The sequence below is a fragment of the Pelodiscus sinensis genome, chromosome 1, assembly GCF_052426305.1.
Source record: "Pelodiscus sinensis isolate ZL-2025 chromosome 1, ASM5242630v1, whole genome shotgun sequence".
NCBI lineage: Eukaryota > Metazoa > Chordata > Testudines > Trionychidae > Pelodiscus > Pelodiscus sinensis.
Genome location: NC_143052.1, coordinates 65,045 through 87,663, shown reverse-complemented (window position 1 = coordinate 87,663; position 22,619 = coordinate 65,045). Strand labels below are relative to the sequence as shown.

Here is a 22,619-nt window from a genome sequence, read left to right as displayed (position 1 = left end):
ATTTCAAGGAAGATGAGGAGAAATTTCAGAGAGTCCAGAGAAGAGCAACAAAAATTATTAAAGTTCTAGAAAACATGAGCTATGAGGGAAGACAGAAAGAATTGGGCTTGTTTAATTTAGAAAAGAAGACTGACAGGGGACGTGATAGCAGTTTTAAAGTATCTAAAAGGATGTTACAAGGAGGTAGGAGAAAAATTGTTCATCTTGACCTCTGAGGATAGGACAAGAAGCAATGGGCTTAAATTGCCACCAGGGAGGTTTAGGTTGGACATTAGGAAAAACTTCCTGTGAAGTTTTTTAAACACTGGAATAAATTGCCTAGGGAGGTTGTGGAATCTCCATTACTGGAGATATTTAAGAACAGGTTGGATAGACATCTACCAAGGATGATGCTATTTGGTCCTGCAGTGAGGGCAGGGGGCTGGACTTGACGATCTCTCAGGGTCCATTCCAGTTCCCCTGGAGGTTTGCAACAGTACTGTTGGGGGTCCTCAGAAAGTTGAAAATAGAAATTAAAATAAATATATGGATCTTCTCGCACCTAGCACATCCTTCAGATTGCATTGCTTCCTGAGTGGGCTGAGGAATGCGGCTTGGGAAGTAGTGCAGGCTGAGGGACCTTGAGGCACAGCTGTATTGTTTGGGGGGGCGTAAAATTGTAATAGACTGAAAAAGGGTCTGTGTGCTTGAAAAGTTTGGGAGCCACTGATTTACATTAAGTATTTTCTATTGTCCCTAGACCATATGCTTTTAGGCTGGTGACATAAGAGTTAACTTATCTGTTCAGGAGACAGAACTTATTCTGAGTTGGTGTGAAAGATTGTGGGTTTGTCTGCACTTGAAATGTTTACAGTGGCACAGCTGTGCCAGTGGAGCACTTCAGTGTAAACTTTACCTACACTGTTGAGAGGAGGTTTTCCACTAGGGGTATGTCTACACTACAGAGTTTTTCTGGAAAAACATCTGTTTTTCTGGAAAATCTACACTTATGTAGAACGGAGAGTTTTTCCCATAGCGGTAAACCTCTTTCTACGAGGAAGAAGCCTTTTTCCGAAAAAGCTTTTTCAGAAAAAGGCTCATGTGGACGCGGAAGAGAGGCTTTTTCTAAGGAAGAGGCCACTAGGTAGAAGCACAGGGGCCCTGGTGGCCACTCAGTCCACAGTAATCGCAACTGAAATGTAAGATAGCATCCTATCAATGTGGACGCTATCTTTCGAAAAAGCACATTGCTTTTTCGTTGCACTTTTGCTGAGTAGACACTCTTTTTCTAAAAAAGTGTTTCTGGAAGATCTCTTCCAGAAAAGCTTCTTCCATAAGAAGCTTGCAGTTTAGACGTAGCCTTGTATAGGTATTCCATCTCCCTGGACTATGAGAATTCTTCCATTGACCTTACACACTGCCTAATGTGGGTTATATTCACTTATCTACACTAGGAATGTAAAACGTTGTTTAAAAATATAACTGTGTTACCACTAAAAATCCTAGTATTTACACATGCTGCAGGCTGTCCTGCATGAAGCTTATATAAGCTTTATATTGCAGAGACTGCAACAAGCCTCCCTAGGAGTGAGGCCAGCAGTCCCTGACAGTCCTGCTCCTGGAAAGTCAGTATGCAGTGGGGGCCAGGATGGGCCTGTCATAGACAAGTTTTGCAATGACTGGCTGGCTGGAGCAGCCCCTACCTCCAATGGGCCCCATAGGGCTGGAGCAGCCTCCTGCTCAGGGCAGGCGGGGAGCTGCTCCAGCGGTTACCAGTTAACTGGTTAGCCATTTAGCTCCCTAAACTATACCACTCAGAGTTGTTGATTTGTCACAATCTTGAGCAACTAGCCAATTAGCCCGTCATAAGACGGGATTTTCAGGTCTCTCCTCCATGTCGGTCTTCTCTCCTGAGCCTCCGGTCTCTCCCTCCCTCCATCTCTCTCTCAGCTCTCCTCCCCCTCCTGCCTCTCTCTCTCTTTCTCTTCTCCTCCCCCTCCTGCCTCTCACTCTCTCTTTCTCTTCTTCTCCCCTTCCTGACTCTCACTGGGGGGGACCACGGAGCCCAAATGGTCACTTGTGCCACTTGCTCCCATGCAGCGGCCTGGCTGAGTGCGCAGAAGTCAGCCGAGCGCCACAGAGGGTGCAAAGGGGGGCAGGGCTATGATGTACATGGCCAGGCCCTGCCCCCTGGCCATGTATGTCACCGCCCTACCCCCCTTCCCGTGCTGCTGTGGTGCTCGGCTGACTTCTGTCCCGTGCTGCATGGGGACCGCAGTGCCCAAATGGCCGCTTGCGCTGCTTGCTCCCCCGCGGTGGCCCGGCTGAGCGGCACAGAAATCAGCTGAGTGCCATGGCGGGAGGCGAAGGATGAGACTCAGGCAACAGCACCACCCAGAGGGAAGAGCCAGGAAGGCAACAGCGCCGCTGTGACGGCTTCTCCTGGGTGCGAGCGCCCCCCTCCCGGCGGGGTAGGGGGGTTCAGCAGACCCGCCGTCTATGATTCCCTGTTTATGTACCAAGGTTAGAGTACGATCACCCGGCCGGGTGTCCAGACCGGGGGTCAGCGAACTCGTTGCCCTGGCCCCTGTTGGGAGGTCCCTGGGTCCTAGTCTAAATGTAGAACAGGGGTCGGGGGAAAGGGGAGCGCCCGGCGGCCTATCCAGGGACAAGGTCCTCGCCGGGAGCGGGGAAAAAGGGATTTAGCATCTTACTGCACAGTTTCAGTTGTCCGTCGTACGCCGCGCTGCGGATGCTCCTGATGGGGCGTGCGGGCGGGTTGAGGCTGGGTGCAGAGGGGTGGGGTGTGGGGGACCCAGGCCCACCCTCTCCACCAGGTCCCAGCCCGGGGCCCTAAGTGGGGGAACAACGGGGACGTTCCTCCCACGACAGGTGGGGACTATCCCCGTAACGCACGTGTCCACGGGCGCAAAAAGGGCCCCGCCCCGGGCTCCTTCCACTCCCCGTTCCTGTTCGCCCCGCTGGCGTGCCTGCCGGAGGTGCTTACCTCGCCCAGAGCGTCGGCCCCGTCCCACTGCCGTCCTGGTGGTTCCGGCCTCGGTCCACCAGTCCTCTAACGAGGTGGGGAGGGTCTCTGCCTGTCTATGGGGTCGGTGGCGGCTCCTCCGTGGGCCGCCCCTAGCCGTCCTGCCCGGCGGCTTTTCAAGCCGCCTGGGCAAGGACGCCGGGGACGTCGGCCCCGCCCCGCTGGGCGCCCTTATGCTCACTGACGTGCGGGCCGGGGCTCGCCGCCCCGCCCCTGCCCCAGCACGGCTCCGTTCAGCCGGCGCGCCATTCGGGCTCCCTGCCTGCCTGCCGCGGGCGCTCCTGGCCCCGCCTTCCCCTGTGTGCGGCAGGGAGCTTCCCTCTGCGTCGGGCTTCTGTCCACCCAGGGTTGCCCCAGTCTCCAGGGCCGCCTGCCCCCCCGCCTGGTGCCGGGGGGGCGGCCCCCACCCCGGGGTAAGTGCGGACCTGGCCAGGTCCGTCATAGCCACCCAGAGGGAACGGCCAGCATTTCAGCATTACAGAGTCTCAGACACTGGGCTACTATATATATGATGTTCTTAGAACAGGAATGTGGAATGAACTCATCCAAGAACTAAGGACCATCCCAAACCTCACCAATTTCTGCTCCTAGTACAAGGTGCTTTCTTTGACCTTCTCATCTTTAACAGAAACACATAACAATTAGTGTATTTATGTGTGTGATTAAAAAAAACCTACATACCACCAAAACAAGATTTTCTACTCCACATGCTACTTCCAATGGGAAGAAATACAAGGGGGAAGGTGCAACAGAGAAGGACCCCTGATTCGTACTGAGAAAGTAGAGCAATCAGCTAATTATCCAAGGTGTCAGTACACGAATGCAAGAATCCTGGGAAACAAGCAGGAAGAACTGGAAGTCCTGGCACAGTCAAAGAGCTATGATTTGATTTGAATAATGGAGACTTGGTGGACTGACTCACATGATTAGAGCACTGCCATGGAAGGGTATACACTGTTCAGGAAGGACAAGCTGGGAAGAAAAGGTTGAGGAGTTGTACTCTTTGTAAGACAGCAGTATGATTGCTCAGAGCTCCAGTATAAACAGGAGAAAAACCTGTTGAGAGTCTTTGGGTTAAGTTTAGAAGCAGGAGCAACAAGATTGATGTTGTGGTGGTGTCTGCTATAGACCACCAAACAATTAACAGAAGCTTCCAGATCACAGGCCCTGGTTCTTATGGGGGACTTCAATCACCTGACATCTGCTGGGAGACCAATACAGCAGTATATAAACAACCCAGAAAGTTTTTGGAGAATGTTGGGGACAGCTTCCTGGTCAAGTGCTGAAAGAACCAACCAGGAGTGATGTTCAGCTTGACCTGCTGCTCACCATCAGGGAGGAATTAGTGAGAATGTAGAAGTGGAAGGCAGTGACCGTGAGATGTTTGAGTTGAGGATCCTGACCAAAGGAAGAGAGGAGAGCAGCAAAATACACACCCTGGACTTCAGAAAAGCAGACTCTGACTCCTTCACATAACTGATGGGCAGGATCCCCTGGGTTGCTAACATGAAGGGGAAAGGGATCCAGGAGAACTGGCTGTATTTTAAGGAAGCCTTATTGAAGGAGCAAGAACAAACCATCATGATGTGCAGTAAAAAAAGCAAATATGGTAGATGACCAGTTTGGCTTAACAATGAAATCTTTGGCAAGCTTAAACACAAAAAGGAAGCTTCCAAGAAGTGGAAACTGGGACAACTGACCAGGGAAGTGTATAAATATATTGCTCATGCATGCAGGGGTGTAATCAGGAAGGCCAAAGAACAACTGGAATTGTAGCTAGCAAGGGATGTGAAAGGTAACAAGAAAGGTTTCTACAGGCATGTTAACAATAAGAGGGAGGTCAGGAAAAGTGTTAGACTCTTACTAGGTGAGGGAGGTAACTTAGGATACGTCTAGACTACATCTGTTTGTTGGAAAAAGCTACACAAAACGTGCTCCGCATTTTGCATAGCTTCTTCTGATACTTTTGTCGGAAGTGGCTTTTCCAATATTTGGCCCATCTAGACTGGGCCAAATGTCTGGAAAAAATCCTCTTTCAAAAGCCCCCTTCTTCCTCATAGAACGAGGAATACAGGGGCTTCTGAAAGAGCATTTTTGCTCTTCTGCAAAAAAAAAGTAGAAGAGTAAATGCGTTCCTTGGACACAGTCTAACCATACCCCTAGTGACAGATGATGTGGGAAAAGCTGAAGTACTCAATGCTTTTTTTTTTACCTCTGTCTTCACTGACAAGGACAGCTCCCAGACTACTGCACCGGGCAGCAGAGTATGGGAAGGAGGTGGGCAGCCCTCAGTGGAGAAAGAACAGGTTAAGAACTACTTAGAAAACCTAGACATACACAAATCCATGGGGCTGGATCTAAAGCATCTAAGGGTGCTGAGGGAGTTGGCTGATGTGATTGCAGAGTCATTGGCCATTATCTTTGAAAACTCATGGGCTGTGTCTAGACTGGCCAGTTTTTTCCGGAAAATCAGCTGCTTTTCCGGAAAAACTTGCCAGCTGTCTACACTGGCCGCTTGAATTTCCGCAAAAGCACTGACGATCTCCTGTAAGATTGTCAGTGTTCTTGTGGAAATACTATGCTGCTCCCGTTCGGGCAAAAGTCCTTTTGTGCAAAACTTTTGTGCAAAAGGGCCAGTGTAGACAGCTCAGATTTGTTTTCCACAAAAAAGCCCCAATGGCGAAAATGGCGATCGGGGTTTTTTTGCGGAAAAGCGCGTCTAGATTGGCACAGACGCTTTTCCGCAAAAAGTGCTTTTGCGGAAAAGCGTCCGTGCCAATCTAGACATTCTGTTCCGAAAATGCTTTTAATGGAAAACTTTCCATTAAAAGCATTTCCGGAAAATCATGCCAGTCTAGACGTAGCCGTGGTGATCGGGGGAGGTCCTGGACATCTGGGAAAAGGCAAATATGGTGCCCATCTTTTAAAAAGGGAAGAAGGACAATCCAAGGCATTGCAGACTGGTCACCTCAGTCCCTGGAAAAATCATGGAGGGGATCCTCATGGAATCAATTTTGAAGCACTTGGAAGAGGGGAAGGTGATCAGGAATAATCAACATGGATTCTCCAAGGGTAAGTCATGCCTGATCAACCTGATCGCCTTCTATTATGAGGTGTCTGGCTCTGTAGACATGGGGAACTGGCTTTCTGAATATGGGAAAGGCAATATGTTCACTTTAGCAAAGCTTTTGATACAGTCTCCCATGGTATTCTCACCAGCAAGTTAAAGAAGTATGGATTGGATAAATGGACTGTAAGCTGGATAAAAAGCTGGCTACATTGTTGGACTCAATGTCTGGGTTGGCGGTTGGTATCAAGCAGAGCGCCCCAAGGATCGGTTCTGGGGATGGTTTTGTTCAACATCTTCATTAATGACCTGGATGAGGGGATGGGATTGCACCCTCAGCAAGTTTGCAGATTACATTAGTCTAGGCAGAGAGGTAGATATGCTGGAGGGTGGTGAGTCCACAGTGATCTAGACAAATTGGAGATTGGGCCAAAAGAAATCTGATGAGATTCAACAAGGATAAATACAGAATTCTGCACTTTGGACAGAAGAATCCCAAGTATTGTGACAGGCTGGGAACCAAATGGCTGGGGATTACAGTGTATGAAACAAGGCTTACAGGATCTGCCGACGAAGGGTTCTGGGGTTGGCAGTCTAGACTGCCGCACTGTACCAACAAACAGCTGATCGGCACAGCGCAGCAGCCTTTTTGATTTAAATGAAGCAGTGATTATTTAAATCACCGCTTCATTTCCCTTTTTTGAGTAAACTCATCTACGTGGCTCCGTCAACAGAGCCATGTAGTTTAGATACACCCCTGGATTATTGTGTCCAGTTCTGGGCCCCCTACTATAGAAAGGATGTGGATACATTGGAAAGGGTCCATCGAAGGGTGACCAAAATGATGAGGGGGATGGAGCACTATGAGGAGAGGCTGAGGGATTTGGGTTTGTTTAGTCTGCAGAAGAGAAGAGTGAGGGGGGATTTGATAGCAGCCTTCAACTTTCTGAAGGGAGGTTCCAAAGAGGATGGAGAAAGTCTGTTCTCAGTAGTGATGGATGGCAGAACAAGGAGCAATGGTCTCAAGTTACAGTGGGGAAGGTCTCTTCTAACCCTCTGATTTTAAGAGGATGAGAGAACAAATATACAGGATATAGAATCCTAGAAGTGGAAATGACCTTGAGAGGTCATCAAGTCCAGTCCCCTGCCCTCACTGCAGGATCAAGTACCATCTAGATCATCCCTGATAGATGTCGGTCCAACCTGCTCTTAAATATCTCTAGTGATGGAGATTCCACAGCCTCCCTAGGACATTTATTCCAGTGTTTCATCGCTCTGACAGGAAGTTTTTTCTAATGTCTAATCCAGGGGTCAGCAACTTACGGCTTGCGAGGCAAATATGGCTCTCTAGGGAGCCAGATATGGCTCTTCTGGAGCCTCAACTCAGCCCCCTTTGCTTCCCCTGCAGCAAGGGGCCCATGCTGGCTCCCCACAAGACTGGAGCATCAATGCTGGCTTCCTGAGGGGGAGAAAGCCCCGAGGCTCCACACTGGATCTGGCATACAGGGAACAAGCAGAGCAAAAAATGTCTTGGTGCACAGCTCTTTTCTTTCCCTCTGCATGCAGGAAACAAGCAGCAAAAATTGTTCCATGCATAGCACCCTTTTTCATCTCTCTGGGAAACACTTCCCTGGAGGCTTCTGGGGAATGGGAGTGGCAGGAGGCATGTTACAAAGTGCCTGCCACATGGAGCACAAACAAGTACATATCCCCTCACCCCCTTGGCCAGACAGCCCCCTGCCCAAGCCTTCTGGCCAGACACCCCCTGCCCTCTGCTCCTTAGCCAAAATGCCCCCTGGACAGACAACCCCTTCCCTTCCCCCTTTTCCCCTTCATTTCCTGGCCAGGCAGCCTGCCCCCAGGCCAGACCTCACACCCTCACCCCTTCATACACCCCACCTCCTCCCACCCAGATCCTGCACTCCCATCCCTATCCCATTCACTGGTATCCCTGTCTTGCACACTTAACCCCTCATTTTTGGCTCCATCCCAGAGCCTACTGGGGCCCAGAAAATCCACTAATTGCTGAATCCTAGAAGAGTAAATCTGGCCTAAGGGCTTGTCCACCCCCTCCCCCCCCCCCCCCCCACACACTATGGGGCTAGAACATCAGGGGAGTGAGATGTTTCAGTTAGGGGTGACAGTGAGGGTTGGAGGGTTTGGGGCTTTTTTTTGCTTCTCACTTGTGTGGTCCCCGACTGATTTTTCTGTGGATCAATGGCCCCCAAACCAAAAAAGGTTCCCCACTCCTGACATAAACCAAGATAATATTGAAGCCTTTTGTGCTGGACATGATACTTTATTTTAAAATGAAGCCTGGCCAACAAGCCCTCAATTAGGGTCCAGCTCCCATCTATCTACTGCATCATAACACTCCTGCACCCCCGCACACACCAACCATGAGCCCATCATACACCTGAACCCCCTGCCCTGAGCCCCTCGTATCCCCAGTTCCCTGCCATAACATTCCTGCACCTCCATACACCCCAACCTTGTGCCTTGAGTCCATCAGACACCCAATCTCCTACCCTGAGCCCCTTGTACACCCCAACCCAGTCTCCAGCACCCCCACATCACCACCCTCCTGCCATAAGATTGACAGAAGACAGCCTGATTGCATGAATGAAGTTGAAGTAGACCAGTTATTATGTAAACTTAAAAAAAGTGTGAAAAGATGTAGCAACAAAAGTCCCATTAAATAAAGTCTGTGAGTACGTTTAATTTATGCTATTATTAATCATTATGTCAATTATTAGTACTATTATGTTATATATTTTCAGTTATGAAAATGGGCATTCTTATACAGCTTTTTGTTGGCAACTTGTTTTTAATTTTTATGTAGTTTGGCTCTTTGGTTTGAAAAGGTTGCCGCCCCCTGGTCTAAACTAAACCACCCTTGGAATTTAAGCACATTGCTTCTTGTCCTATCACATGTGGTAACTTTGTTTACTGCATGACTGGAACACGTGGAGATCCTATGGTAGATGTGCATTAGCAGACTCTGAATAAATGGAGTAATGAAAAGACATACAGGGGAGCATATGTCATACAGTAATTTTCATAAGAGCAATTCCATAATATGAATCAGAATTGATAAGCTATAGAAAGATCACTAAAATACTCAGTTTACAGCTTCTCAGCCAGGGGTTCAAAACAGAGGGTCGGCATCCAAAGACTATATCTAGGGACCTCAAAGTAGAGGAGCAGTGGGTGGACTCTGTTTAGGCCCCAACTACTTAAAACTCTCTAGAGACGTACTGACTTGGGTTTCTCACAGCAATCTCATGGTGGCCAGCAGGAGAAGGTGAATCATATCTGTGAAGGTGTTAATTAACTTGTTGAACAATTTATGTAGGGATGTGTTGTATTCTCTATCATTATGACCATATTAGGTATATTTCTAAAAGTTATGCTTTATCACAATAGTTCTTAACCTTTTCAGACAACTATAACCCTTTAAGGAATCTGATTTGTCCCCCATACCTCAAAGTTTCACTTCACTTAAAAACTACTTACATACAAAATCAAACATAAAATACAAAAGTGTCACAGCACACTATTACTGAAAAATTGCTTACTTTCTCATTTTACCACATATGAAAATAAATCAATTGGAATATAAATATTGCAATTACATAGAGCAGTATAAACAAGTCACTGCCTGTATGAAATTTTAGTTTGCACTGACTTCACTAGTGCTCTTTGTGTAGCCAGTTGTAAAACTAGGCAAATCTCTAGATGAGTTGTTGTGTTCATGGAAGATCTTTAAGTACCCCCGGGGTACACATACCTCTTGCAACCAGACATTAGGGATTTGATGCAAGAACCAGTTGGTAACCACTGTGGCCTGTATTATCTAGGTCAGACTTGATCATAAGGGTCCCTTCTGGCCTTAAAATCTGTGAAGTTCCCTAATACATTAGAATATATGGCATCCATATCCTCAGTCTGATCTCAGCACAGGTGAATCCCTATGTGTTCCCGTGACCACTGTCTCTGTCCTCTCTGAGGCAGAAAGTAAACCCAGAAATAACTGCTGCACTCAGTTATTAAAACCTGCTGCGTAGAGCCAAACTTGTTAGTATAAAGGACCATTCAGGGATCCCTAAGAGAAGTCACACAGGCCTCCCCACATTTTAGTAATAGTACAAACGACCAAATATCCTATGCCATGATTAGGAATCCTTATCAGTGCCTGGCCCAAGTTTATTAATACCAATTTTAGGGTTCCTTTTGCCCCTCCTAGTGCAAGCTTAGAGAGGTGAGTTCCAGTCGGTATCTATATTCATGGATGCCATGATGGTTAGGGCTCTTCTGCTGCATATGGGCTATCCTCTCAGCTTTCCTGTGAATAGTCCCTATTCTGCTCTCTAGGCTGATACCCTAACCACAGATTCATGATAAATTTGGATCTCTTCCTCCTCCCAGCAGTAGCAGTAGCAAAGTGCGCTGTTGCCTAAAATCATGACTGGTGTGGGAAAAGTGAATAAGGAAAAGTTATTTACTTATTCCCACAATAAAAGAACTAGGGGTCACGAAATAAAATTAATACGCAGCAGGTTTAAAATAAACAAAAGGAAGTTTATCTTCACTCAGCACACAGTCAGCCTCTGGAACTCCTTGCCAGAGGATGTGGTGAAGGCTAGGACTTTTACAGGGTTCAAAAAAGAGCTAGATGGACCTAACCTCCATGAATCTATAAATGGGTAGGAATGTTGCCCCTAGCCTCTGTTTGTCTGGAAATGGATGATAGAGGTATCACACGAGGATTACCTGTTGGCTACGTCTAGACTGGCAAGATTTAGCGCAAATACTTTTAATGGAACAGTTTTTCTGTTAAAAGTATTTCCGCAAAAGAGCATCTAGATTGGCATGGATGCTTTTGCGCAAAAAGTGCTTTTGCGCAAAAGCATCCATGCCCAGTATAGATGCGCTTTTGCGCAAGAAAGCACCAATGGCCATTTTAGCCATCGGGATTTCTTGCGCAAAAAATTAAGGTGCCTGTCTACACTGGCCCTCTTGCACAAGTATTCTTGCGCAAGAGGGCTTATTCCTGAGTGGGAGCGTCAAAGTATTTGCGCAAGAAGCACAATTCTTACATTAGAACGTCTCTTGTGCAAATTGAAGCGGCCAGTGTAGACAGCTGGCAAGTTTTTGTGCAAAAGTGCCTGCTTTTGTGCAAAATCTTGCCAGTCTAGACACACCCGTTGTGTTTCCTCCCTCCGGGACATCTAGTATTGGCCACTGTCAACAGTCAGGATACTGGGCTAGATAGACTGTTTGGTCTGACCCAGTATGGTCGTTCTTATGTGACTAAACCCTGTGGCTGTGCTCTTCAGCTCAGCCCCTATGCTAGCAACTGGCATGGACATAACCACTTGAAACAGCTGAGCTCCTACAATGAGAGCTGACAGCAGGGATTCAGAGGCAAGATGTCATCCCAGTCCTCTAGCCAGCCAGTTTTCTGGGGCTGGCTCTCCTGCCCCCAAATCAGTTATGGCTTGTGGGGAGAAGGACATATTCATATACATGTGCTGCCAGGGCTCCACATCTGGAAAGCAATGACCACGGAATTATTATAAACATGTAAGAGATAATTTTCTGGAATCTGTTTTCTCAAGTGTTCCAGAACCATTTTGTAGAAGACTCTGAAGATGACCCATAACTATTGTATGCATGCTGCTGCCTGTTTCCTTTTCACAGTTTAGACTGAAGCCAGCCATTTTCAGCTAATGCTAAGCTTCTGGTGCTCAGACTCATAGCTACAACTTTTCCAGTCCTCACCTTGCAGAAGTATTAGCTATAGAGGCAGGACTCTCTCAGCACATAGTCCTGTGAACCCAAGCTCTCCTGTTCCCTTTTTTTTCCCCACAGGATGGATACATCGATTTCATGGAATATGTGGCTGCACTCAGCTTAGTTCTTCGGGGAAAGATGGAACAGAAATTACGTTGGTACTTCAAGCTATATGATGTGGATGGCAATGGTTGCATTGACCGACATGAACTGCTCAACATCATTAAGGTGATAACTCAGGATTTTGTGTACACTTTGGCTCTCATTATTTTGTAAAACAATGGGATGCCCACACTGAATCTCATTGCACTGGTGAAGCAGTGGAGAGTCCAGAGAAGCACCTGATGTGCCACAGTTCTCAGTTCTGGCAGCTTTCCCTCTGACCAGTCCAGTAGAACATACCCTCTTGGTCACACACCAAACTCCTGTGATTTGCTCCAGCAATTGAATATCATCTGTTTAAGCTGCCAGAGTCTGAACTGAGTCCAGGCACTGCCCCTGCCTTAGGATTCTAGACACACTTTCAGGATGCAGTTTCCTTATCAGGCACCCTCTCCAGGTGGTAGAGACCTTGCCACCCAACTTCCTAGCCCCTCTTACCAAGACTGACACCTTCAGACTTCCTCATTGTTCAAACACAATCTCTCCCTGCACTCCAGATGCTGTACGTGTTCTGGGACCCTGGTTTATTTTACCTCCTCAAGGGGCATATGGTAGGCATAGCATATGTCACAGAGAGACTTTATTTGCACAAGTTTCTAAAACATCGTTGCTTTGTCTTTAGTACCTGAGAAAGGCATAGGAAGTAAAGACCCATAGAAAACAACAAATATCCTGAATTCATGCCCCTACTCTAGCTCACCCTTCCATTGGGAGTCCTTTGGGGCCATCTGAATTTAGTTAGGCTAACTATTGACTTAGTTCTAAGTAGCATAGCAGGTCTAAAATACACCAGTAATGAGGTCATTTGATAAGAGGGATCACAGAATAAATTAATGCAACAATCTTGGGGTAGGAAGGGTACAAAAGCCACAACAAGGTGACACTTAACTTGAGAAAAAGACAAGCTTTTAGAAAAAACAAACTTTAGAAAAAGAAAAAGCTTACTAAAAAGTCAGTCAACACAAAATGGTAACATTAAAATCCTTAGAACCAGCGTGCTGGCCATTTCTGTATGAAACCTGCTCAAAGCCAACCTGATAGTTTCTGTTTGTAGAAGTGCTTTTCATCAATAGCACTTGACATAAGGTTTGCAACCTTTGGGGGTGGGGGTAAATGGCCTCCCTATGCTTATCCAAGCCTTTGTTGCCTTGTATTTGGATTACTGCAAAGCACTCTATGAGGCTGCACTTTAAAGTGAACAAGCAATTGAAACTAGTGCTGAACAGAGTGCTGTGTTGATCCAGCAAGATTTTAGCACTGAAGAGCATGTGACACCCTCCCCATGCTTCCATGACTTGTTCTTGGAACAAACTGATTTCCAAGTTCAGGGGGGCTGTGTCTTTTCCGTAAAAGGGATGCAAATTAGACATATCGCAATTGCAAATGAAGCGGGGATTTAAATCTCCCCCGCTTCATTAGCATAAAAATGGCTGCCGCTTTTTTCCGGCTCGGAGCTTTTCCGGAAAAAAGCGCCAGTCTAGACGCGGATCTTTCAGAAAATAAAGCCTTTTCCGAAAGATCCCTTATCCCTCATTTTAAAATCCCCGCTTCATTTGCAATTGCGATATGTCTAATTTGCATCCCTTTTACGGAAAAGGGATGCAGTCTAGACACAGCTGGGGTGAATTTTAATCTTTAAAGCTCTAAGTGATTTGGGTTCTGTCTTCTTGCCTCTATCATTGTCTGATTCATGGGCAGTTGTTAGTAGTTGCTTGAGCTAGTACTCTGCTTTCTTGCATGAATGGAATTGGAGGACATGCTCAGAGAGAGCATTTAGTTGCCTATTGCATCCACCAATCTTCAAGGCATACTGTTGGGTGGGGGGCAACCCAGGCTTTTCCTGTGGAAGCAGTGGGTGGGAGTGGTGAAACACCTTTGCTCTTAGTGACACTATTTGTGTGTGTTTTATATTCTGAGCCTGCATTATGAAGGGCGTGATTGGTCAATCTCGCCGATGGTCCCATGGCAGATTAACCCTGGGCCAGCTGCTCAGTTCCTGCTCTTCTCTTCCAGGCTATTCGTGCTATTAATGGCTGTGACCATGAAACTAGTGCAGAGGAGTTCACCAACCGAGTCTTCAATAAGATTGATGTCAATGGCGATGGTGAGATTCCTGTCTTTGCCCTCTGACTTAGCTCATCCTGTGGCCTCTTACACTTTAGCTTGCCATTAATACACTCAGAAACAGTCTCCTTCAATAGCCTTCTTACTAACTTTATACTTTGATAAGATCTCACACATTTTTCCCTGTATGCCCTTTCCTCTAAGCTTCCCTCATTTAATCCTTTCCTTTCTGAATATTCTATAGATTGACAATGATTGTATTATCCTCCTTTGAGTGTTTAGTTATCAAGTCCTATATCAGCCACTCCATTATCTTAGCTAGGATCCTTGTCAAACTGAAAGGCTTATAATTACCTGAGTATTTACCAGAGTGAGTGGGGACGGTTTGGGGGGTTTGTGAAGGTGGGGGAGATCAATGAGATGGGAAAAGTTTGAGATCAGAGAGCATGGAGCAGTGAGCTCATGGACAACTTTTTGAGCTGGACACAAATGAAAGGGAATCATAGAATCATAGAATACTAGGACTGGAAGGGACCTCGAGAGGTCATCGAGTCCAGTCCCCTGCCCCCATGGCAGGACCAAATACTGTCTAGATCATCCCTGGTAGACATATATCTAACCTACTATTAAATAGCTCCAGAGATGGGGATTCCACAATCCCCCTGAGTAATTTATTCCAGTGTTTAACTACCCTGACAGTTAGGAACTTTTTCCTAATGTCCAACCTAAACCTCCCTTGCTGCAGTTTAAGCCCATTGCTTCTTGTTCTATCCTAAGAGGCCAAGATGAACACATTTTCTCCCTCCTACTTATGACACCCTTTTAGATACCTGAAAACGGATATCATGTGTCCCCTCAGTCTTCTCTTTTCTAAACTAAACAAACCCAATTCTTTCAGCCTTCCTTCATAGGTCATATTCTCTAGACCTTTAATCATTCTTGTTGCTCTCCTCTGGACCCTCTCCAATTTCTCCACATCTTTCTTGAAATGCGGTGCCCAGAACTGGACACAATACTCCAACTGAGGCCTAACCAGCACAGAGTAGAGCAGAAGAATGATTTCTCGTTTCTTGCTCACAACACACCTGTTCATGCATCCCAGAATCATGTTTGATTTTTTTGCAGCAGCATCACACTGCTGACTCATATTCAGCTTGTGGTCCACTATAACCCCTAGATCCCTTTCTGCCGTACTCCTTCCCAGACAGTCGCTTCCCATTCTGTATGTGTGAAACTGATTATTCCTTCCTAAGTGGAGCACTTTGCATTTGTCTTTATTAAACTTAATCCTGTTTACCTCAGACCATTTCTCCAATTTGTCCAGATCATTTTGAATTACGACCCTATCCCCTAGAGCAGTCGCAACCCCTCCCAGCTTGGTATCATCTGCATACTTAATTAGCGTACTTTCTATGCCAATATCTAAATTGTTGATGAAGATATTGAACAGAGCCGGTCCCAAAACAAACCCCTGCGGAACCCCACTTGTTATACCTTTCCAGCAGGATTGTGAACCATTAATAACTACTCTTTGAGTACGGTTATCCATCCAGTTATGCACCCACATTATAATAGCCCCATCTAAGTTGTACTTGCCTAGTTTATTGATAAGACTATCATGCGAGACCGTATCAAACGCCTTACTAAAGTCTAGGTATACCATATCCACCGCTTCTCCCTTATCCACAAGACTCGTTATCCTATCAAAGAAAGCTATCAGATCGGTTTGACATGATTTAGTCTTTACAAATCCATGCTGGCTGTTCCCTATCACCTTGCCACTTTCCATGTGTTTACAGATGATTTCTTTAATTACTTGCTCCATTATCTTCCCTGGCACAGAAGTTAAACTAGCTGGTCTATAGTTTCCCGGATTGTTCTTATTTCCCTTTTTATAAATGAGCACTATATTTGCCCTTTTCCAGTTTCAGGAATCTCTCCTGTCTCCCATGATTTTTCAAAGATGATAGCTAGAGGCTCAGATGCCTCCTCTATCAGCTCCTTGAGTATTCTAGGATGCATTTCATCAAGCCCTGGTGACTTGCAGGCATCTAACTTTTCTAGGTGATTTTTAACTTGTTATTTTTTTTATTTTATCTTCTAGACCTCCCCCCTTCCCACTAGCATTCACTATGTTAGGCATTCCTTCAGACATCTTGGTGAAGACCGAAACAAAGAAGTCATTAAGCATCTCTGCCATTTCCAAGTTTCCTGTTACTGTTTCTCCCTCCTCACTGACCAGTGGGCCTACCCTGTCCTTGGTCGTCTTCTTGCTTCTTATGTATTTATAAAAAGTCTTCTTGTTTCCCTTTATTCCCGTAGCTAGTTTGAGCTCATTTTGTGCCTTTGCCTTTCTAATCTTGCCCCTGCATTACTGTGTTGTTTGCCTATATTCATCCTTTGTAATTTGTCCTACTTTCCATTTTTTATATGACTCCTTTTTTATTTTTAGATCATGCAAGATCTCGTGGTTAAGCCACGGCGGTCTTTTGCCATATTTTCTATCTTTCCGACACAGCGGAATAGCTTGCTTTTGGGCCCTTAACAATGTCTCTTTGAAAAACTGCCAACTCTCATCAGTTGTTTTTCCCCAGTCTTGATTCCCATGGGACCTTACCTATCAGCTCTCTGAGCTTACCAAAATCCTCCTTCTCGAAGCCTGTGAGAGTGACAGAGTTAGGGTTGGGGTCATTCTCACAGGCTCCAGTATGTGGCAACAAAATTAATAAAACACCATGCTGTCTCAGCCAGCCCTGTCACCTCCACATGAGTGCAGCTGCATGGCTCTCCAGAAGAGGTGAGCTGGAGAAGCACCTTTTGTGCACGGCCGCACAGGTGCACACCTTACTGGGAACTATAGTCTTGAAGGTTTTCAGGTTCAGAAAAGGTCTACTTGAATGTCTGGGGAAAGGAGAATCCATTTCATGTCATGAGACTAAAAGAGCTTGGCTTGTGCACCCTAACAAAATCAAGGCAGAAAGTGGATCTGTTTGGCCTTCATAAATACATCAGGGGAGAAACACAAAACAGGGAGATGAACTATGTTTAAGCAATGTTGGTACAAGAACATATGGGTATTAAGTGGACATTTAATAAACGTAGGATGGAAATTAGAAGGTTTCAGACTATCAGCAGAATGAGGTTCTCAGTCTTCCAATAGGAGTAGTGAATGCAAACGAACTAGCTTGGAACTAGGTAGATCTTGAAACATTCTTAAGATTATATGACAGAATTTCCTGGAATTATAGAGAACAGATCTGATGACCCAGGAAGTCCCTTCCAGTCCTTTGTCCCTAATGTGAGGTTTCCTGCCTCTTTCCCATAAGCATCTGTTGGAGAAAGACACTAGAATAGATAAACCGTGAGTCTGATCCGATCTTTCAGTTCCTGTGTTTCTGGAGTCCAGCAGCCCCAGCAATCTCTCTGTCTCCAGCATTGCACAGGATCTAGCCTTTTGAAACAGGAGAGGGAGATATTGGCAAAAATCCAATAATTTTTTCCCTCCATATTTATGTAGGGTGTCGAGTTGGTGCCAAACATTTTCCAAAAGAAAAAGCGGAGAAACCAGGGTCCCAGCTAAATGGGGACTGAGGGAATTGGAGTGCAGTATAATAAAAAGACAGCTGGGCAGGGGCAGGCAATAGAGCAATAAGAGGTATGTCACTTTAGCTTAAATAGAGTTTTTGGCCTCTTCTCCTCTGGCCTTCCCTCTCTTTCTCCTGTTCCTCCAACATAAGCCCTGCTCAGTGGTCACCCTGAGAATTCCAAAAGAGGCCCGTTCCCTGAACATTTCCATGCAGCTCTGAGCTGCCTTGCCTGCATAGAGCCTCTCTAAGCTGCTGTTGTGCACTGTCTGCTTCTGTTGCTTCTTAGCTTGAAAGGGCAGGAGCCAGCAGTGGGGGAGATAGGCATAGTAATACTTCAGGCTACCCAGGAGAGACTCAGGTCAGTCAGGCTACGTCTAGACTGGCATGATTTTCTGGAAATGTTTTTAACAGAAAAGTTTTCCGTTAAAAGCATTTTCGGAAAAGAGCATCTAGATTTGCATGTCTGTGGCCAATCTAGACACGCTTTTGCGCAAAAAAAGCCCCAATTGCCATTTTCACGATCGGGGCTTTTTTGCGCAAAACAAATTTCAGCTGTCTATACTGGCCCTTTTGCGCAAAAGGGACTTTTGCCCGAATGGGAGCAGCATAGTATTTCCGCAAAAGGCACTGATTTCTTACAGTAGGAAGTCAGTGCTTTTGCGGAAATTCAAGCGGCCAGTGTAGACAGCTGGCAAGTTTTTCCGGAAAAGCGGCTGATTTTCCGGAAAAACTGGCCAGTCTAGACAGAGCCTCACTGTTTAGAGTATTCTCTCCATGGCCCTTCTGTCTTGGCCCAACAGAGCTTCCTTTCTGCATGGCACAGGCCCCAAGGTCAGAGTTGCATGGAGATAAAGGATGCTCCAGACATGCCAGTTCTGGTGGCTTCAAATGGGTGGGCTGTTTGGTACTTCTGACTATTGACTCTGAAAAGTGAGGGCTCATGGTGCAGAAAGCAATTATGCCCACCTTTCTCTGCCCCAGACATGAATGAGAGTGACCCTGGTGTAATCTGTCTCTGTTTGAAACAGGTGAGCTTTCCCTAGAAGAGTTTGTAGAAGGAGCCAGGAAAGATGAGGAGTTCATGGAGGTGATGATGAAGAGCTTGGACCTGTCACATATCGTGACCATGATCAATGTCCGTCGGCACAGTGTCTAGAGCCTTCGGGTGGCGGGGGGGAGGCCTATGAAAGAGAGCTTGTTGGGAGTGCAACAAGGGAAAGAAGGTGTGATGAGAATAAAACAGATAATGGTATGTGGGTTGGGAGAGATGTGTATGTCTGTTTACTTGCACACATTTTACAATTCTGATATGTACACATAACTCTGATTCAGTGTGTGGCTATCTGATTGGCATTTTGCACCACAAGGGCCAAGGTGCACAGCTTTCTCCCCTCTTCCTGCCCCAGATTGCTCTGACATGCACTAATGGCCTGATAGCATGTTGCCCTCTCTTGTCTAAGTGAGGTCCACAGGTGTAGTAGTTTGGCAACCTATCAGAACTGGTCCTGCTCATACAAAGCCAACTAGCTAGTAGAAACAAATTAACCACTCAGGTAGGAATTTCCCAAACTTTTTACTAAGGTGACCCATCAACTGCATTTTTATCTTTTGTATAGCCCCTCCCCAAGCTTCATATATATATATATTCATCCTCATTCCTGATACTTCCTTGCCTGATATAGCAGAGAGGCCATAACTGGAAAGGCTGCTGTGCACTCACCCCCACAACAGTGGCTCCTGTCTCCCAAGACTAGGCCTGATTCCCAACTCCAGCTGTTGCAATTCAGGTTTGGCCCAGTCATCCCCCAGCCATGATGGAAGAGAGACACAGCCATATTTGAGTGAGAGGTGCTATGACCCCATGCACCTGGTAACAATGCCCAGTAGGGGTGCCAGACCCACATTATGGGATGGGAGTGACTTCCCCAGGTCAGAAGAAGTGTATGTTTGCTTAGAACGCCATGATCTATTTAGAACCTTGCCATGATCCATTAGTAAATTACATCTCGCCATAGGGGGAAGCACTGTCCAAAGAGCAATGGAGATGGGTCCTCTTTCCTGCTGACTCCTAAGGGGCTGAATTGTACTGGGAACTGTTGTTAGTGTTGTTTGCAGCTTTTGCCAGAACATGCAACACTTGCACCTGACTAAAAATGCAAAGTGCAGTTACACTTTCTCTACCCAATCTGGAAAGCCAAAAGCAATAGCCCAGTGAGGTAGCCCTCTCTGGTCTTTGCACCTTTTTGTGCTCTTGTACCTGAAGCAATGGTCTAATTACTCATAATTACTCTACTGAAGTCAGGTGAGTCCTTTGTTTTCTTTTCAATGCATGAAAATTTAACCCTCATGAAATTTCTCAGTGGATAATTGTGGTTCACTCTGTTGGATTTTGCTAATCCAGAGAGATCAGGGCACAATTATTTTTCAAATATGAGTTTCCTCTGCAAGGTACATTTAGTGCTTCCCTATGTAATTTGGGGGCTGAGGTGGCATCTATGACAAGAGTGATGCTGCAATTTTCCTTCTGGCTAGGTGCCATTGGATGTCACAGAACTCTGGGTAGGATGCAGTGGTAGAGAATTCCTAGTGACCCTGAACCCTTGCATCAGAGAATACCAAGTGAACTGTGACCCCTGCTGCTGAGCTGTGCATAGGAAGAGGTGCACACCAGCATTTGCTGAACTAGGAAAATCTAGTCTTTTGCTTTTATAGGACACTAAGGAACTTTTCATATATGCTGATGATATTCAAGAGAAATCATTAAATAGTTACAGATGCTTGTTGTATCATGTACTGAGTAGCACTACATGTTTATGAGCCAATATAATACTCTTGGCATGTGCCCAAACACAAATACACCCGACCCCATACTAAGTTAGGCTAGTTGTAAGTATGTATTTATTTTTGCACTGTGTAAATCTAAAAGAGCTGACATGTCTTTATTACCTGCACCTCACCTCTTTTCACAGCATCCATCACATCAGTGAATCTTTGCACTAACAAGGCAATGGGCAAAACATGGCTTTATTAAGCTCAGAAGGATGGTGCTGTGTTTAGACTCATTATTCCTCTTCTTTTTTGTTGTTGGAGAATTTTACAGTTTGCCTGTTGTCTCTGTGTCCAGTCCATCCTGTGACTGCTGGACCTTGCAAGGCATGTGCCTTTATTAGGAAGTTTTGTTGTTTTGAGGGGATGGGGATGATTTGTAAATAGCAAGTGACTTTTGGAAATATTTTGCTTTGTACAGTTAAGAATAAAAAATTCTATACATCAAACCTCACTCATGACTGTGCCTTTCATCAGTAGAACTGTGAGCAGGTGTTGGGAATGTGTGATCACCATACTGAGAAGACAAATTTAATGCTATGTATTTCATCTCCCAAAGTATGGTAAATAGTCATAAAGCAATTCATCATCATTCCATGATGGAAACACTCCCCCCCTCCCATCTCAAATAGCCTCTATCTGCCCAATACTCTGCCTGGAATAAAAGTGATTTGGGGCAAAGACTTGATTTTAAAATAGGTTTTATTTGAGCCTTCATGCCTCAGATTAGGTCACTATCGGGCTATGTCTAGACTGGCATGATTTTCCTCAAATGCTTTTAACAGAAAAGTTTTTCTGTTAAAAGCATTTGCGGAAAAGAGCGTCTAGATTGGCATGGACGCTTTTCCACAAAAGCACTTTTTGTGGAAAAGCGTCCGTGCCAATCTAGACGCGGTTTTGCGCAATAAAGTCCCGATCACCATTTTTGCCATCGGGGCTTTTTTGTGCAAAACAATACCGCGTTGTCTACACTGGCCCTCTTCCACAAAAGCATTTGCACAAGAGGGCTTTTTCCCGAATGGGAGCAGCATAGAATTTTTCCGCAAGAATACTGACAATCTTACATGAGATCGTCAATTTTCTTGCAGAAAGTCAAGCGGCCAGTGTAGACAGCTGGCAAGTTTTTGCACAAAAGCACTTGCTTCTGCGGAAAAACTTGTCAGTCTAGATGCAGCCTAGGTGTGGTTTTTTGTTTTTTTTTTTGTTTGTTTTTGTTTTTTTTTCAGAAAAAGTTATGCAAAATGCGTAGTTTTTTTCTGATTTCTTTTCCGGAAGAGGCTTTTCTGTCATTTGGCCCTGTCTAGGGCCAAATGAAGGAAAAGCCTCCTCTTTTGGCAGAGCCCTAATTCCTCATAGAACAAGGTATACAGGGCTCCCTGAAAGAGCGCATTTGCTCTTCTGCAAAAAAAGTGGAAAAGAAAATGCATTCCCTGGATGCGGCAGAGTTTTTCCAGGTTAGCTCCAGTATCCCGGAGTGCTGGACTGCACCCAGAATGAATATAATAGTCTCAGTTACTAGCTATTAGGTGACACAAACAAATACTTGTCTGTAGATCTCTCCTCACACAGGATCTCCCTAAATTGGGGTGGAGAATAATTTTTTATAAGGGCCCACTCCAAAATTTTGGTAAGTGGTCAAGGCCCTTACTTTTCTTTGGGTGGTATATAGGTTCTGGGACAGAGGTTGTGTACAGAAGGGAGCTGAGGTAAGGGACTGAGGTGCAGTAGAGGTTTCGGGGTCTGGGAGAGGGCAGGGATACAGGAGAGAATTTTGGCCTGGGGGGCGGGTTGCAGGAGGTTCTGAGTCTGGGAGGGAACTGTGATTTGGGAGAGGGAGGGTGCAGAGGTTTTAGGTGATGACCTGGGGCAGAAGGGAGTAGTGCCTGAGGCAGGGAGTTTGAGAGGAGGGAGACACTTGGGGTATGTCTACACTACCCCCCTAGTTCGAACTAGGGCGGGTAATGTAGTTATACGGAGTTGCAAATGAAGCCCGGGATTTGAATTTCCCGGGCTTCATTTGCATAAAGCCGGCCGGCGCCATTCTTAAATGCCGGCTAGGTCAGACCCCATGCTGCGTGTAGCCGCACGGCAC

At 45.9% G+C, this 22,619-nt stretch overlaps 1 protein-coding gene across 2 annotated transcripts in view; it reads left to right on the top strand.

Annotated features, from left to right (window-relative positions):
* Nucleotides 1-21,133, top strand: part of LOC102455136 (guanylyl cyclase-activating protein 1-like) — a 46,067-nt gene extending 24,934 nt beyond the window's left edge. For both annotated transcript variants that reach the window (XM_089777630.1, XM_006120744.5), the window contains exons 2-4: nucleotides 11,967-12,116; nucleotides 14,064-14,154; nucleotides 18,730-21,133. In XM_089777630.1, the coding sequence (XP_089633756.1) occupies nucleotides 11,967-12,116; nucleotides 14,064-14,154; nucleotides 18,730-18,857 (369 nt within the window). In that variant the 3' untranslated portion in view covers nucleotides 18,858-21,133. The remainder of the gene's footprint in view (nucleotides 1-11,966; nucleotides 12,117-14,063; nucleotides 14,155-18,729) is intronic.
* Nucleotides 21,134-22,619: the final 1,486 nt, after the last annotated feature.